Here is a 19,397-nt window from a genome sequence, read left to right on the forward strand (position 1 = left end):
TTTGGAAGAGGAAGGAACTGCAGTTACTGTGACATCAACACGCTACGTTAAAATGTTAAACAACTTTCTTCGTCTATAAATTGAAAGACGTCAAATGAACATGAGAGAAATATGGTTTCAGCAGGACGGTGCCCCAGCTCACACAGCGATAGCATCCATGGAAGTGGTGCGATAAATGTTTGGAGGTATGGTGACGTTTTCTGGCCTTCTCCCTCATCCGATTTGTCGATATGCGACTTCTTTTCGTGGGGATATTTAAAATCAAAAGTGTACATTAACAATCCTCGCACAATCGATGACCGGAAGAATTCCATTCGTCAGGAAATTGAAGCTCTGCCGAACGAAATGTTGGAGAGAGCCATGCGTAACTTTTTGGAGAGGATCCAAATTTGTACCCAACAAGAATGACGTCATCTCGTAGATTATTTTTCGAACCTAATTAAACTATGTATATTTCAAAACTGCATTTAAAAATCTATCAATTAATGCTCGTTTTTATTATTTTTATCAAACCTTGCCCCAGTCATTCAGTAGTGAAAAACATGCGGTTCCTCTGCTCCACCCTGCACTATTAAAACAGAAATAGAGCTTTTTGCTGCCTAACCTAACAAATTTCCAATAATTGAAGGAACATTACGGATTGGTTTTCGGTAAATGGTCTTTCACTTCGGAAAAAAAGAATAGAGTTCATTCAGCTCTACAGATATATCATCATAAATAACAACACAACATGGAGGAAACAAATATGGTTCAAATGGCTCTGAGCACTATGGGACTTAACATCTATGGTCATCAGTCCCCTAGAACTTAGAACTACTTAAACCTAACTAACCTAAGGACATCACACAACACCCAGCCATCACGAGGCAGAGAAAATCCCTGACCCCGCCGGGAATCGAACCCGGGAACCCGGGCGTGGGAAGCGAGAGCGCTACCGCACGACCACGAGATACGGGCGAGGAAACAAATATAAAATGTTGTTTGTCCGAAATTCCTATGTGTGCACAAAGAGTAGAACTAGAGTTCGAAATCACATATTCCAGTTATTCTCCAACAGTTTCATTCCGCAGTAATTACTAATTTTCACGATGGCAGCATTAGAAAATCAGCTTACTTTTCATACTTAATTAATTTTTTATGGAAATACTCTCTGAGGAAATGCCATGCGTAGACACGAAGTATTTATTGCACAGAAACTTGCAGTAAGGGCAATATCTGTTTGCATCTCGAACTTCATGTAGGATAATGTTTAAGAACTGAACCTTACTAACAACAGCTTCAGACATTATGTTCAATCCATTGTCCTCAACTTAACGTTACTCTTACGTAGAAAGGAGCAAGTAAGCAGCCTTAAAATTTTTTGACCACGTTCCTTGAGAGATTCCTGGTAGATTATGAAAATTTTCGAAACAAATTCATGTCATTTCTGGCGAACAATTCCATTTACTGCACATCATACTCCGACCGCATGATATTTGTATGTGGTCTGGTTACATTCAACGAATTTTTGTTGTTGATCAAGATTAAAATAAAAAAAAATTAATTATGTAAATGACCTGCAAGTAGCCGTATTTTCACAGAAAAGACGCATATTGCCGTTAAACCTAGTGACATATTCCGGGCGATAACCCAAACAACATGCAAAACACTAACCAAAGAAAAGTAACACTATACGTATACATGCAGACTGAAGCGATGAATAAAGGTCCGTACCAAGGCTCGGATTCGAAGCCAGATATCCTGCTCACTTTTTTTTCCTTGGTCCATGTTTCAAGACGGGTCGTGAAATATTATTTTCGAAATAGCGAACTAAGAAAAATTCAAAGCTGATTTCAAGTATTGTAGACGCTCATGTGTATACATACTTCATCTATACACATTGTACAATAGAACACAAAACAAAACGAGCAAGTAAACCAGGAGAGAACAAGCCGAAGCAAAGCAGATGGGAAACATACATAACAAAGAAAACACCGATAATCAGAAAAATGAAATTAACCAACATCTTGCCGACGATAAACAAGATTCAACATGGTGGCGAATAGGTCTCGATATGGAGACATTCGCAAGCATGTCCGATAGGCCGTGATCATGTACTGCGTGAAGTTTATGTGATCTTCCCCCTCGCCTTCTACAACATAATGAATGAAGTGTCCCGGCAACCACATAACGGTATGGATTTTAGACCGTGAAAAGTAGGGAGAATCTGAGCACAATATGAGGTCCGTAGTGTATAAAGTCTCAGAAGATCGAGTAAGGAAGGCCAATTGTGCCCTCGTCCAAGACCAGTTTGCCATGTGATCTCCACAAGTAAAGCGATGTTGTATCGTATCTGTAGACGTACAACGACTACATAAATCCGAGTCGCTAAGTCCAATGCGGAAAAGTCGCTCGTTCGTTGGAATCAAGTCATTTACTACCTTATACCAAGAGGACGCTAGGCGAACAGGCAAAATCTGAAGACTGATATTGCACTAAATAATCGTCCAGTGTGTTCGCGGCGATCCTCTTTCAACGAGGTTCGGGCAAGTGGCTGCTTTCCAACGAGCCAGTAGGAATTTCATGGTGAGGGCGGGTCTCCATAAAATGTCAGCCCCTGAATAGCTCACCGCAAGACAGAAGTCACGAATGTGTTTTAACTCGTAATTTATGCGGCCAACATCAATATGGGGTTCAAGACTAGCATGACGGACACAGAGAATAAACGAGACGTGAACGTGTGAGTTTCTTGAGTCGTCACCAAAACAGTACGTCGCATACATAGCATCTGCGCCTTCCTTCGTATGTCAGCCAGGCCCAGCCCACCAAAGCAATGAGGCTTCCTGACGACCGTAACCGAAAGATATGTCTTTTCGATAAGAAACGACCAGACAATTGCTGTAGTTTCTTTGCAATCATTGAGGGAAGCGCATAAACTTGGGCCATTTAATAAACTTTGCATAAGACATATGTACCCAGTGTTCGGACTTTCTGGAGCAGACTAAGAGAGCGCCTTTCATCTTCTAGTGTCCCTCCCTGAATTTCTTCCGTAACAGACCTCCAGTTGAGCGTCGCCATTATGAGTGAACAACGATCAGTATGATACCGAGAGACGTATGCCGATCCACCGCAGTAGCCCATGGAACAACGGCGTCATCAAAACCTCGCAAAGTAAGAAGCCTGCATTTACGTTCATTAAGGAGGGCACCTGAGATCCGACAATAACCATCGATTGCACCCTTCAGTGGAGGTATCTCCGCAGAATTGCGGAGTACAGCCATCACGTCATCCGCGTATGCACGAACAGGTATAGCCTCACCGGAAAGCGTCGAGCCTTTCAGCTGGGATGCTAGCATCCAAGGTAGGAGTCTAGAGAGGCTCCTTGTGGCACTCCCCGACAGATATTTATCGGGGGGCGTCAGTTGGCCATTAACAACCACCGAAGCTGAAATACCCGTAAATAGTTTAAGAGCATTTGCCGTGTGTCAACAGTGGAACCAACTGCCTCCAGAATCCGAAGCAAAACGTCGTGATTAACACCATCAAATTCCTTATCAAAGTCTAGGAAAGCAAGGGCACAAGAGACGGACGTTACAGCAGCAACCCAAACCACATGAAGACACTCAACTACAGGGGTAAGAGTGATACAACCAGGTACGCAGTCTTGATGAACGACACTCAACTACAGGGGCAAGAATGATACAACCAGGTATGCAGCCTTGATGTTTTGCAACAATCATCTCCAACAGAGCCGACATCCTACTATTAACTATCCTCTCCACGGTCTTATAGTAATAATAATGAGCGTATGGCATTGGTGGCCGGTTCGGCCGCCGCTTCACAAGTTCTTTAACGCCACTACGGCGATTTGCGAGTGCATGAGGACAAAATGATGATGAAGGACACAGCACCCAGTCATCTCGAGACAGAGAAAATCCCCGACCCCGCCAGGAATCGAGCCCGTGACCCCGTGCGCGGGAAGCGAGAACGCTAACGCCACTACGGCAATTTGCGAGTGAAAGAGGATGAAATGATGATGGAAGCCACACAACACCCAGTCATCTCGAGACAGAGAAAATCTCCGACCCCGCCAGGAATCGAACCCGTGACCCCGTGCGCGGGAAGCGAGAACACTACAGCTTTACCATGAGCCGCGAACACGATGTTATAATCAAAGTTTAACAAAGTAACTGTGCGAAAGCTACCAGGGGAAGCCGGTCCAGGGCGTTCGTGATTAAAACAATTTTTCCCTCTTTGAACGAGGTCATTCAAAAGAGCCGTAAAGGTAGCACACAACAACGGCCAAAAGCGCACGTAAAATTCCTTGGGAAGTCCATCCAGACCCGGAGACCTTTGCGAAGGCGATCTCACAATAAGTTTGTAAACCTCCTCAGGCTGAAATGCAGCTAAGAGCGTTTCATTATCTTCAGGTGCATGTGCCGTATCCAAGATGCTGACTAGTGAGTCGTACAAGGTTGCACTCGGCTCATCGAAGTCGTAGATGTCTACGTAGAACTGGTGTAAGACACGCGCTATATCAACCTGCTCCCATACGGTACGTCCATTATTTGTGGTGAGAGAATGAATACAAGCGCGCGGGCGACGGGTCTGATGCCGAAGCAAATGATATAAGGAAGTCAGGTCTTCCGTCACCAATGATCGAGGCTTGTATTCTTTTGAAGGTCAACAATTTCGCCTTTACACTCCTAACATCCGCAATTCACAGAGGGGCGTGATCCGCAGCATCATAAAGTTCACGCAGGATGGAATAGTAATATTCGTTAAGTTCTCCGAAAGTCTCGCGCTTTGGCAGCACAGGAATGTATCAAAGTTTGCCTGAGCCTCGGTTTTGCCAGCTGTGTCCACCAGTCAGGGATGGAAGAGTACTTCCCAGTGGGCTGTAGAGTACGCTCCCATACGACTCGCATCAGGTCATCGAGAGAGGGGTCAGCTAGGTGAGTGGCGTTAACATCCGCGGAGTGCGAAACAATTTGACTGATTTTCGTTCTAGATTGAGGGTTGTAGTCACAGCACAGTGATCCGTAAAGGAAGCTGAGATGATTCCAACATTAAGAATACAATCGCGTCTGACAAGTAAAATCTATCTAACCTGCTACTAGAAGTCGCAGTAAAGTAGGTATATTTAACTAATGTCGAGTATTTACATATCCAGACATCTTGCAGCCGTAAGGAGCGGACCAGTTCATGTAATTCGTGACAGAAATTAAAATTTGTAGATTGATCTGCATGGTGCAACACACAGTTAAAATCACCTCCCAACAGAATACCCGGACGCCTCTTATGCAACAGATAAACAATATCCTCTTCATAAAGACGCGGACGATCTACTGCGCGACCAGAGTAAGAAGGAGCATATAAAAGAACCACGGTAAGATTAAAACGTTGACAACCTGTGCCTCAGCACATTTCCACCTGAGCAGTAGGAATGCCTTCACGAAAAAATAAGGCTGTCACTGTAGAAAATTCGGGTGCTACATTAAAGACCATACGAAAACCAGCTGAGGAAAAATGCCTGAATAACACCTCCTGTGAGAAGACTACGTTCGCACATGAATCATAAATGAGCTGACGCAGCGAAGCCAATCACAATTCTGATTCCACACGATTAATATTTAAGGAAAGGAATGTGTAGGCTTGGGTCCTCCATCACAGCTGTACAGGCATGTACGGGAAGCCTGAGCAGAATTAGGTAGACAGCTGAGAGTCAAGGTTCATTGCGGAATCCACAGAGAAATCAGACATCAGGGGACCAGAATCCCCGTCATCACAACCTTTTTTTCTTGTATTTCTTACGTAACACCACACGGTCAGGTTGTATACGCTGTCGGCTACGTGGCAGGGCAGCCTCTGCAGATGGAGGTGCGGGAGGGGTCATAGGCAGAGCTCCCTGCCCATCAGAAGTAGGGTCATGTAATGCAGGTCCAGTCACTAAGGCGGAAGCATTCTGTGGAACTGCCAATGTTAATTTTATTCTTCTCGGAAGTTGCTGTATGCGGCAAATTCAGGAAACCGTTGGCGGCTGAAGACGAAGGAGCAGGAGGACTCTTCATCGTCTCACTCTAACGGATGAGACAAAGACGAGGGGGCAGCTCTTCGTCTCGGCGACTCTGCGAGCAGCAGCACGAACCCAAGTCACTGGAGAATCGCGAGATCTCACAATGGTGGAGGTTTCACTGTTAGGGTTAAAATCCACTCAAGGCTTGTTGGATCCGATTGACGACTAGGTCGTGTACCCTCGCGACCACAGCCCTTCCATCCGGCAGCGCATGTGTGCCACCAGCGGTCTCAGCGTGTTCTCGCACTGCCCTCTTGGCTCCTCCGGAGTCCCCAACCGAACTGCTCACTCACACGACCCGGAAGAACAACGACGTCACCCCAAAGATAGTGTCACAGTTACTACATATCGATAACGCAGCTGCTGCCACTAGCAACGATTGCGAAACCAAGTGGCGCCCGTCAACACAAGAAGAATACAAACAACGGTAACCATGACAACTAAACGATACAATCTGGCCTCCAACAGAGGACGGAAACCTACAACAGCACCAATGCGAGCCGAAGCACAGCTCAGTCATCGTTACGGGTTCTATCCTGGGGGCAATAAACGTGTCGCGGAGGTAAAGGCGGAAATTCATTTACACGATTATCAGAATTGACTTTCTGTTCATTATGATCCAAAGAAGAAGTAGGTTTGACGGAGGGGGGGAAAGGAACAAGATCAGCAACCGTCAATTTGCGACGCTGCACTAAGTACGGCTTTAATACAAAATCCCTCAGCGGGCAATTAAACCGAACGTGTCCACTTTCATTACATAGGAAGCAGGTTCCCTCTTGACCAGTATACATGACACGGACGCGATAACCACACACTTGTAAATGTGATGGAATATTGCGTTTGACACGCATTTCCACGGAACCAATTCCTCTATACACTGTAATTTGTGTCGAGTAGACCAACGTTCACGGCGGACGTTTTACACGTTACCACAAGGAATCAATATGTCCTTTAGAAAGCCGGCCGAAGTGGCCGCGCGGTTGTGGCGCTGCAGTCTGGAACCGCGAGACCGCTACGGTCGCAGGTTCGAATCCTGCCTCGGGCATGGATGTGTGTGATGTCCTTAGGTTAGTTAGGTTTAACTAGTTCTAAGTTCTAGGGGACTAATGGCCTCAGCAGTTGAGTCCCATAGTGCTCAGAGCCATTTGAACCATTTTTTTTGTCCTTTAGAAAGCTATCAACTTCCGTCGGGAGGCTGGACACTCGAACATCAGTAAGCCAATCGATTTTTAGAGACCCTGGCGGCACGTGTCGCGTTGTTTTACCGAAAGTAAAGCTCACAGTACCTTTCCGTGGAATACATCTGGAAACGACGATAGCCATAGCGGAGCGGCCGACGCCGCTGCAAGTAGACGTACACTAAAGAGGCAGCAAGGCGGAGCGGAGGCGCTACAACTCACTCGGCAGACAGAGCAACACTAACGAGGAAAACTTCAAACAAGCGGCGCTGAGGCACGTGGAATAAACAATAATCTTCCCGCTCGGCGCTCGAAACGGAACTTGCTCACTATAAAGTTTCGCTGACCACTACGCCACCCTGGCACAGTGGATTTGCACAACTGACCTCCATCCTCAATCCAAAGTCCCAGTCAACCCACTTGGTACTCCACCTAAACTCCAACTGTACTGGGATGAATGCCGGACATTTGCCACGCCGGACATTTGCCACACTTGCCCCTTCGCCAGGTAGCTTGAGTAGCGATCCCTCAGGTAAGGGACGCCTTCCTCGTACTTCTTCTGTCCGCTTTCAAACCGCCGTCTCCACATCTTACTCGATACAACCAGTACTTAAGGGATCTTCTTCTTCGACATCTTGGCGAAATACAGAGCTTGTTTTCCGAAATCGAAATATTTATAACTTTTGGGAAACGAAAGCAATTCCGACGATTATGTCAGTATGTAATTAGTTCTGCCAAGTATAAATATAGATCCCTGTGTCTGTACGGTAGCTTCCTTTCATGCTTACTGATTGTGATAGAAACAGTCCATCGCCATGAGGGCAACATGAAAGGAACGATGTAAAGAGAATGCGAATGTACGTTAATCATTTCTTTTTGATCACTGCGTTTGTGCCTACTTTAATTACTACAACTGCATGCCCAAAAGACGGTTAGGAAAGAAGAAATGGGTATGTGAATGTTTGAAAAGAAGAACGACATTTTTTTTTTTTTGGTCATCAGTATACTGACTGGTTTGATGCGGCCCGCCACGAATTCCTTTCCTGTGCTAACCTCTTCATCTCAGAGTAGCACTTGCAACCTACGTCCTCAATTATTTGCTTGACATATTCCAATCTCTGTCTTTCTCTACAGTTTTTGCCCTCTACAGCTCTCTCTAGTACCATGGAACTCATTCCCTCATGTCTTAGCAGATGTCCTATCATCCTGTCCCTTCTCCTTATCAGTGTTTTCCACATATTTCTTTCCTCTCCGATTCTGCGTAGAACCTCCTCATTCCTTACCTTATCAGTCCACCTAATTTTCAACATTCGTCTATAGCACCACATCTCAAATGCTTCGACTCTCTTCTGTTCCGGTTTTCCCACAGTCCATGTTTCACTACCATACAATGCTGTACTCCAGACGTACATCCTCAGAAATTTCTTCCTCAAATTAAGGCCGGTATTTGATATTAGTAGACTTCTCTTGGCCAGAAATGTCATTTTTGCCATAGCGAGTCTGCTTTTGATGTCCACCTTGCTCCGTCCGTCATTGGTTATTTTACTGCCTGGGTAGCAGAATTCCTCAACTTCATTGACTTCGTGACCATCAATCCTGATGTTAAGTTTCTCGCTGTTCTCATTTCTACTACTTCTCATTACCTTCGTCTTTCTCCAATTTATTCTCAAACCATACTGTGTACTCATTAGACTGTTCATTCCGTTCAGCAGATCATTTAATTCTTCTTCACTTTCACTCAGGATAGCAATGTCATCAGCGAATCGTATCATTGATATCCTTTCACCTCGTATTTTAATTCCACTCCTGAACCTTTCTTTTATTTCCATCATTGCTTCCTCGATGTACAGATTGAAGAGTAGGGGCGAAAGGCTACAGCCTTGTCTTACACCCTTCTTAATACGAGCACTTCGTTCTTGATCGTCCACTCTTATTATTCCCTCTTGGTTGTTGTACATATTGTATATGACCCTATAGCTTACCCCTACATTTTTCAGAATCTCGAACAGCTTGCACCATTTTATATTGTCGAACGCTTTTTCCAAGTCGACAAATCCTATGAAAGTGTCTTGATTTTTCTTTAGCCTTGCATCCATTATTAGCCGTAACGTCAGAATTGCCTCTCTCGTCCCTTTACTTTTCCTGAAGCCAAATAGGTCGTCACCTAGCGCATTCTCAATTTTCTTTTCCATTCTTCTGTATATTATTCTTGTAAGCAGCTTCGATGCATGAGCTGTTAAGCTGATTGTGCGATAATTCTCGCACTTGTCAGCTCATGCCGTCTTCGGAATTGTGTGGATGATGCTTTTCCGAAAGTCAGATGGTATATCGCCAGACTCATATATTCTACACACCAACGTGAATAGTCGTTTTGTTGGCACTTCCCCCAATGATTTTAGAAATTCTGATGGAATGTTATCTATCCCTTGTGCCTTATCTGACCGTAAGTCCTCCAAAGCTCTTTTAAATTCCGATTCTAATACTGGAGCCCCTATCTCTTCTGAATCGACTCCAGTTTCTTCTTCTATCACATCAGACAAATCTTCACCTTCATAGAGGCTTTCAGTATATTCATTCCACCTATCAGATCTCTCTCCTCTGCATTTAACAGTGAAATTCCCGTTGCACTCTTAATATTACCACCGTTGCTTTTAATGTCACCAAAGGTTGTTTTGACTTTAATGTATGCTGAGTCTGTCCTTCCGACAATCATATCTTTTTCGATGTCTTCACATTCTTCCTGCAGCCATTTCGTCTTAGCTTCCCTGCACTTCCTATTTATTTCATTCCTCAGCGACTTGTATTTCTGTATTCCTGATTTTCCCGGAACATGTTTGTACTTCCTCCTTTCATCTATCAAATGAAGTATTTCTTCTGTTACCCATGGTTTCTTCGCAGCTACCTTCTTTGTACCTATGTTTTCCTTCCCAACTTCTGTGATGGCCCTTTTTAGAGATGTCCATTCCTCTTCAACTGTACTGCCTACTGCGCTATTCCTTATGCTGTATCTATGGCGTTAGAGAACTTCAAACGTATCTCGTCATTCCTTAGTACTTCCGTATCCCACTTCTTTGCGTATTGATTCTTCCTGACTAATGTCTTGAACTCCAGCCTACTCTTCATCACTACTACATTGTGCCCGCATCTCGTGGTCGTGCGGTAGCGTTCTCGCTTCCCACGCCCGGGTTCCCGGGTTCGATTCCCGGCGGGGTCAGGGATTTTCTCTGCCTCGTGATGGCTGGGTGTTGTGTGATGTCCTTAGGTTAGTTAGGTTTAAGTAGTTCTAAGTTCTAGGGGACTGATGACCATAGATGTTAAGTCCCATAGTGCTCAGAGCCAATGACTACATTGTGATCTGACTCTATATCTGCTCCTGGGTACGCCTTACAATCCAGTATCTGATTTCGGAATATCTGTCTGACCATGATGTAATCTAATTGAAATCTTCCCGTATCTCCCGGCGTTTTCCAAGTATACCTCCTCTTCTTGTGATTCTTGAACAGGGTATTCGCTATTACTAGCTGAAACTTGTTACAGAACTCAATTAGTCTTTCTCCTCTTTCATTCCTTGTCCCAAGCCCATATTCCCCTGTAACCTTTTCTTCTACTCCTTGCCCTTCAACTGCATTCCAGTCGCCCATGACTATTAGATTCTCGTCCCCCTTTACATACTGCATTACTCTTTCAATATCCTCATACAGGGTGTGGTAGATAAGTAATGAGACTGGCCGCCGCGCGGCGCCCCAGTCGCTCGCAGGGCGGTCTCCACCTGTACGTCACGTGGTGGGGGAGCTGAGCTAACAATAGAACCGGTTCGCAGTCGCGTCGGAGCTCTGGTGCAGTGAGGGTCGAGCTTCGCGTATTACGTTGTTTGTGTGCCCGTGACACTTGTGAAAACGCTGAAGATGGATCGCTCGATAGAACAGCGGTATGCAATCAAATTTTGCTTTCGCTTGGGCAAAACTGCTTCGGAAACTTTTGCTATGATTACGGAGGCCTACAAAGAAGACTCCCTATCAAGAGCTCAAGTGTTCCGGTGGTTTAATGAATTTAAAAACGGGAGGGAATCCGTTGAAGACATGGAACGATCTGGACGACTTTTAACGAGTCGTATGGATGAAACGGTGGCCAAAGTGAAAGAACTCCTGGACTCCGACCGTCGTTTAAGTCTCAAAATGATCGCCGATGAGGTCTCCGTGAATAAATTTACGGTTCACCAAATTGTTACGCAAGATTTGATGATGAGGAAAGTTTGCGCAAAATTGGTTCCCAGAGTGCTCACCGCCGAACAAAAGCAACAGCGAGTGGACGTTTGCCGTGAGATGTTGAATGATTTGGAAAATAATCCACACTTTTTAGACAATGTAGTAACAGGCGACGAATCGTGGACATTCCAGTACGACCTGGAGACGAAAGCCCAGAGCTCGGAGTGGCACACACCGGCATCCCCGCGGCCAAAGAAAGCAAGAATGTCAAAGTCCCGCATTAGGACAATGCTGATTGTGTTTTTCGACAAGTGGGGGTTAATTCACAAAGAGTTTGTCCCTCAGGGGAAGACTGTCAATGCCGAATTCTACAAAGAAGTCCTTCAGCGATTGCACAGAGCCGTCAAACGGAAGCGACAGGACCTTGCTCAACGCTGGCGTCTCCACCACGACAATGCTCCGGCGCACACAACGTTTCTCGTGACCTCCTACTTGACCCGAATTGGAGTTGAAGTTTTGCCACAGCCACCATACAGCCCTGACTTGTCCTCCTGATTTCTTCCTATTTCCGAAGGTCAAAAGATGCCTGAAGGGTCATCGTTTCGACGATATTCCGAACATCCAACGTGCTGTCACGAAGGCACTAACTGGGATAACTCAAACGGACTGCAGTGTGGCCTATGAAGCTTGGAAAACGCGCTGGCAACGTTGTGTCGACGCCCAAGGCGAGTACTTTGAAGAATATTAACGTTTTGTACAAATTGGATCAATAAATTTGTTTTTCTAGACTGAGTCTCATTACTTATCTACCACACCCTGTACACTTTCTCTATCTGTTCATCTTCAGCTTGCGACGTCGCCGTGTATACCTGAACTATCGTTGTTGGTGTTGGTCTGCTGTCGATTCTGATTAGAACAACCCGGCCACTGAACTGTTCACAGTAACACACCCTCTGCCCTGCCTTCCCATTCATAACGAATCCTACACCTATTATACCATATACTCCATATTAATTTACTCTCTAAAATCCGATATCCCTTGCGGCGAAACATTAGTTAATAAAGTGTAGCGGGAAAATGTTCAAGACATACCTGAAAGTACGTTCATAAACAGAGATAAGAACATCTATGATTGATATGTCATCAAAAGTCGACGTAGAATTTTAAAATGTTTGAAATAAGGAAATGAATTAATAAAGAATGCTATGCTGATAAGGTACGCTGTTGTTCTACATTGTTTAGATCTGGTATTTACAGGATCACAGAGGAAGCATTCTAGGTTTTGGAGGGAAAAGCCGTAATTGTAATGATCTGCTCTACAGCAGAAACAAGAAGCACAACTTAAGGAAAAATAATGTAATGTGTGTTCCAGCTCACAAGCAACATTGAAGCAGGGAGTTCCTGTGACTTACTATGGACAGAGGTTATATTCGACAGCCGGAATAAATTAATAACTGGCTCCTTTTACGGACCCCCGGTCTCAGATGAAACAGTTGCTCAATATTTGAAAGAGAACTCGAGTCTCATCGCAAGTAGGTACCCTACTCATACAATTATAGTTGGCAGTGACTTCAATCTACCTTCCGTATGTTAACAGAAATACATTTTTAGACCCTATTGTGATGGAAAACAATTTCCGTAATTGTTCTAAAGGTTTTTTTTAAAATTATTTTGAACAATTAGTTCACGAGGCCATTCAAATTGAAAATGGTAACGAAAACACACCTGACCTCTTAGCCACAATAATCCTGAGCATCACGACGGATACAGGGATTAGTGAACAAACAGTCGTTGCGTGGCTCAATTCCTTAACAAACAATTTCACTAAAACTAAACGCGAAATATATCTATTTATAAAAGCAACTAAAAATTCGGTTGACGTCTTTCTAAGAGAGAGTCTCCAATCCTTCCACACCATGTAAATGAAGACCATATGTGGCTTAAGTTCAAAGAAATAGTATCAACAGCACTCGAGAGATTCATACCAAATAAATTAATAACAGACGACACTGATCCCCCATGGTACACAAAACACGACAGAAAGCGGCTGCAGGAGCACCGAAAAAGGCACGTATAATTTAGACGAATGCAAAATCTGCAACATTGGCGAAGTTTTACTGAAGCTCGAAATTTCGTGCGGATTTCAATGGGAGATGCATTTAAAAGTTTCCACAACGATACCCTCTCGAAAAATGTGGCGGAAAATCCATAGAGATTCTGGTCCTAAGAAAACCAGCGGAAAGGCTCACTAAGTACCTTTACTGCGGGTCGGACGGCGAGTGAGGAGGAGGAGGAGGGGGAGACAAGGGACCCATACCTTCGGAGCAGGTAAAATCGTGCCAAATGTCCGCCGTGGCAAATGTCCGGCGTGGCAAATGTCCGCACACCACTGGATAGCCCCTCAGCATCGAACGAAACGGGGGATCCCGCCTGAAACACATAGGTGCTTCAATCAAAAGCAGTTCTCCATAGGCCATGGATGTACACAGTACAGGATCCCAATTGGTTGTAGGTCACATTTATACATGTCACTACAAACAGCATTTTATACTGTGCACAGCACAAGGGCTTGTTCACTTGTTGTTGGAATGACTGAGGGATCCTTGGAGCTGTAGTGGCGGAGAGTGGAATGGGTTTTTGCAGTGGGTGTGGACGACTGCGTGAGTCCCCAGAACCTACCCTCTACCTGTTTAGTGATTTTTGTATTCCTGTATCTGCCTTGTGTTACCACAGGACGTAGCGGCCATGCTGTGTCGGAGCCTGTCCCGGTGTGTTGCTGTGAGGCCGGCGGCAGCCTGCGTCTACAGGGCTGCCACTCCGGAGAATGGTAGGCACCCACTGACAGGTGAGCCAACTGTGCTGCTTACAGTAAGTCGAGTAATGTTAATGACTGGTTAAAACCACCACACATGTACTAATACACATTTATTCCGACAAGACAGGTTTGATTAGAAACTTCCTGGCAGTTTAAAACTGTGTGCCGGACCGAGACTCGAACTCGGGACCTTTGCCTTTCGCGGGCAAGTACTCTACCAACTGAGCTACCCAAGCACGACTCACGCCCCGTCCTCAGAGCTTTACTTCCGCCAGTACCTCGTCTCCAACCTTCCAAACTTTACAGAAGCTCTCCTGCGAACCTTGCAGAACTAGCACTCCTGAAAGAAAGGATATTGCGAAGACATGGCTTAGGTTCGCAGGATAGCTTCTGTTAAATTTGGAAGGTTGGAGACGATGTACTGGTGGAAGTAAAGTTGTGAGGACAGGGCGTGAGTCGTGCTTGGGTAGCTCAGTTGGTAGAGCACTTGCCCGCGAAAGGCAAAGATCTCGAGTTCGAGTCTCGGTCCGGCGCACAGTTTTAAACTGCCACGAAGTTTGATATCAGCGCACACTCCGCTGCAGAGTGAAAATCTCATTCTGGAAACATCCCCTGGGCTGTGGCTAAGCCACGTCTCCGCAATATCCTTTCTTTCAGGAGTGCTAGTTCTGCAAGGTTCGCAGGAGAGCTTCTGTAAAGTTTGGAAGGTTGGAGACGAGGTACTGGCGGAAGTAAAGCTGTGAGGACGGGGCGTGAGTCGTAGCTCAGTTGGTAGAGCACTTGCCCGCGAAAGGCAAAGGTCCCGAGTTCGAGTCTCGGTCCGGCATACAGTTTTAAACTGCCAAGAAGTTTCATATCAGCGCACACTCCGCTGCGGAGTGAAAATCTCATTCAGGTTTGATTATTTTAGAACATCAGCAGGTTGCAGAGTTGATGATATCCTGAAAGATCGAAACTGCTCATGACGCAATACATGTGTGTTAATGCAAGTGTGGTGGTTTTCATTCATCATTAATATTAGTAGTACTCATCAGTGGATCTGAACATGATAAATACACTGTTAGACAAAGAACTACACACAACCGACGAATTGTCCGAATGGGACCGAAATCAGTAGATGTGATGTACGTGTACAAACAAATAAATGATTACAGTTTTAGAAAATTTGGGTGATTTATTCAAGAGAAAGACCTTAAAAAATTGAAAAACTCAATAAGAGGTTGATCCACCTCTGATCCTTATAAGTTTCCTTTAATTTACGTCTATGGTCGCAATCTCTTTTTTTTTTAACATATTACCGGTTTCGGTCTTTAATGACCATCATCAGATCTGCAGCAAAAATGGGAAAAATATAAATACACTCGCAAGCTGTATACAGCTTAAGAACAATACATAGAGCATATTGAAAAGTAGTACTGACAAAATTTACATTTGTGCTCTTTAAATATGAAGAGGCATACCTGTTTCATACAAACAAAGTCCTAATGTACTCCAGCCATACTGGCATCGTCAAATGTTAAATGCGGAATCAGCACCAGCATCGTCAAATACACTCCTGGAAATGGAAAAAAGAACACATTGACACCGGTGTGTCAGACCCACCATACTTGCTCCGGACACTGCGAGAGGGCTGTACAAGCAATGATCACACGCACGGCACAGCGGACACACCAGGAACCGCGGTGTTGGCCGTCGAATGGCGCTAGCTGCGCAGCATTTGTGCACCGCCGCCGTCAGTGTCAGCCAGTTTGCCGTGGCATACGGAGCTCCATCGCAGTCTTTAACACTGGTAGCATGCCGCGACAGAGTGGACGTGAACCGTATGTGCAGTTGACGGACTTTGAGCGAGGGCGTATAGTGGGCATGCGGGAGGCTGGGTGGACGTACCGCCGAATTGCTCAACACGTGGGGCGTGAGGTCTCCACAGTACATCGATGATGTCGGCAGTGGTCGGCGGAAGGTGCATGTGCCCGTCGACCTGGGACCGGACCGCAGCGACGCACGGATGCACGCCAAGACCGTAGGATCCTACGCAGTGCCGTAGGGGACCGCACTGCCACTTCCCAGCAAATTAGGGACACTGTTGCTCCTGCGGTATCGGCGAGGACCATTCGCAACCGTCTCCATGAAGCTGGGCTACGGTCCCGCACACCGTTAGGCCGTCTTCCGCTCACGCCCCAACATCGTGCAGCCCGCCTCCAGTGGTGTCGCGACAGGCGTGAATGGAGGGACGAATGGAGACGTGTCGTCTTCAGCGATGAGAGTCGCTTCTGCCTTGGTGCCAATGATGGTCGTATGCGTGTTTGGCGCCGTGCAGGTGAGCGCCACAATCAGGACTGCATACGACCGAGGCACACAGGGCCAACACCCGGCATCATGGTGTGGGGAGCGATCTCCTACACTGGCCGTACACCACTGGTGATCGTCGAGGGGACACTGAATAGTGCACGGTACATCCAAACCGTCATCGAACCCATCGTTCTACCATTCCTAGACCGGCAAGGGAACTTGCTGTTCCAACAGGACAATGCACGTCCGCATGTATCCCGTGCCACCCAACGTGCTCTAGAAGGTGTAAGTCAACTACCCTGGCCAGCAAGATCTCCGGATCTGTCCCCCATTGAGCATGTATGGGACTGGATGAAGCGTCGTCTCACGCGGTCTGCACGTCCAGCACGAACGCTGGTCGAACTGAGGCGCCAGGTGGAAATGGCATGGCAAGCCGTTCCACAGGACTACATCCAGCATCTCTACGATCGTCTCCATGGGAGAAGAGCAGCCTGCATTGCTGCGAAAGGTGGATATACACTGTACTAGTGCCGACATTGTGCATGCTCTGTTGCCTGTGTCTATGTGCCTGTGGTTCTGTCAGTGTGATCATGTGATGTATCTGACCCCAGAAATGTGTCAATAAAGTTTCCCCTTCCTGGGACAATGAATTCACGGTGTTCTTATTTCAATTTCCAGGAGTGTACATACAAATCACATCACATGCACGAGTCGTGTCAGAAAAACTACTGTTTAAAAGAAGCTGCCGTACAGTAGCCGCAAGATGTTTGTGTAGTAAGTTGACCAGATGTCGCTATGTCTGATTATGTACAGAACTATATTTTCTTTCATTTGTGGCTCCTTTAGCGATTTGTTTTATACTGTTTAATATTACCCGGTGCAATATCAACGGTGTTCAATATTTATGTCATTGTCTAGGATATTGGCACTAGACCATATGTCAACCACTGTTTTTTTTTAACTCTTCGTCTTTTTAACAATATTACTTTTGTCGTGTTCTTTTTATTGCTTCTTATTACTGTAACATCTTTTATGCTTTATAAGCTTATTACAGACTAACTATTGTATCCCCCTTTTATTTTCGCTGTTTCAATTAATTATTGAAAACTAGTGTATGCCGACATTAGCGAAGTAGTTTTACTGACAACATGACTCGTGCATGTGATGTTATTTATATGTATTTGGCGATGCTGGTGCTGATTCCGCATTTAACATTTGAAGATGCCACTATGGCTGCAGTACATTAGGACTTTGTTTTTATGAAACAGGTATGCCTCTTCATATCTAAAGCGCACAAATGTAAATTTTGTCAGTACTACTTTTCAATATGCTCTATGTATTGTTCTTAAGCTGTATGCGAGTGTATTTATATTTTTCCCATTTTTGCTGCAGATCTGATGATGGTCATTAAAGACCGAAACCGGTAATCTGTTAAACCAAAAAGGTTGTGACCATAGACGTAAATTAAAGGAAACTTATTACACATACGGGTCACTGTGTTCTTTCGCGACGATGTCGCAGCTTCTGATACTGATGTAAGCAGTTATCCGGTTTAGCGTTGACTGACTGAGTTGGATGTCATCCTGAGGTATATTGTGCCACATTCCATCCAGTTGGCGCATTAGATGGTCAGAATTCAGAGCTGGTTGGAGGGCCTTTCCCACAATGTTCCAAACGTTTTCAACTGCGGAGAGATCTGGCGACATTGCTGGTCAAGCTAGGCTTTGACGAGCACGAAGACAAACAATACAAACTCTTGCCGTGGGTGCTATTTTGCTGAAATGTAGCCCCAGGATGGCTTCCCACGACGGGCAATAAAACGGTGAATACAATACTGTCGACGTACCGCTGTGCTGTGAGAGTGCCACGGAAGACAACCAAACGGCATCCCAGCCCATCATTACTGGTTGTCGGGCGATATGGCGGGCGACAGTCAAGCTGGTCTGCAACCGATGTCTGGAACGAGACGTCTTCGGCCTGGAATCTCATTGACTGGAACAGAATTGTCTTCACTGATGAATAAATACACAAATGATCTTTTGGATAGGGTGGATAGCAATGTGCGACTGTTTGTTGATGATGCTGTGGTGTACGGAAAGGTATTGTAGTTGAGCGACTTTAGGAGGATACAAATGACTTGCACAGGATTTGTGATTGGTGTAAAGAATGGCAGCTAACTCTAAATATAGATAAATGTAAATTAATGCAGATGAATAGGAAAAAGAATCCTGTAATGTTTGAATACTCCATTAGTAGTGTAGCGCTTGACACAGTCACGTCGATTAAATATTTGGGCGTAACATTGCAGAGCGATATGGAGTGGGACAAGCATGTAATACCGAGCGAGGTGGCGCAGTGGTTAAACACTGGACTCGCATTCGGGAGGACGACGGTTCAATCCCGCGTCCGGCCATCCTGATTTAGGTTTTCCGTGATTTCCCTAAATCGCTCCAGGCAAATGCCGGGATGGTACCTTTCAAATAGCACGGCCGACTTCTTCCCCCGTCCTTCCCTAATACGATGAGACCGATGACCTCGCTGTCTGGTCTCCTTCCCCAAAAACAACCCAACAAGCATGTAATGGCAGTTGTGTGGAAGGCGGATAGTCATCTTCGGTTCATTTGTAGAATTTTGGGAAGATGTGGTTCAACTGTATAGGAGACCGCTTATAAAACACTAATACGACCTATTCTTGAGTACTGCTCGAGCGTTTGGGATCCCTATGAGGTCGGATTGAGGAAGGACATAGAAGCAATTCAGAGGCGGGCTGCTAGATTTGTTACTGGTAGGTTTGATCATCACGCGAGTGTTATGGAAATGCTTCAGGAACTCTAGAGGAAAGGAGGCGTTCTTTT

The 19,397-nt window shown here is 45.4% G+C and overlaps 1 protein-coding gene across 2 annotated transcripts in view; it reads left to right on the forward strand.

Moving 5' to 3' along the window:
• LOC124550982 (4-coumarate--CoA ligase 2-like) overlaps positions 1–19,397 on the forward strand; it is a 272,580-nt gene that overhangs the window by 110,120 nt on the left and 143,063 nt on the right. For both annotated transcript variants that reach the window (XM_047125802.1, XM_047125803.1), the window contains exon 2: positions 14,172–14,283. In XM_047125802.1, the coding sequence (XP_046981758.1) occupies positions 14,184–14,283 (100 nt within the window). In that variant the 5' untranslated portion in view covers positions 14,172–14,183. The remainder of the gene's footprint in view (positions 1–14,171; positions 14,284–19,397) is intronic.

The sequence above is a fragment of the Schistocerca americana genome, chromosome 9 (assembly GCF_021461395.2).
Source record: "Schistocerca americana isolate TAMUIC-IGC-003095 chromosome 9, iqSchAmer2.1, whole genome shotgun sequence".
In the NCBI taxonomy this organism is placed as follows: Eukaryota; Metazoa; Arthropoda; class Insecta; order Orthoptera; family Acrididae; genus Schistocerca; species Schistocerca americana.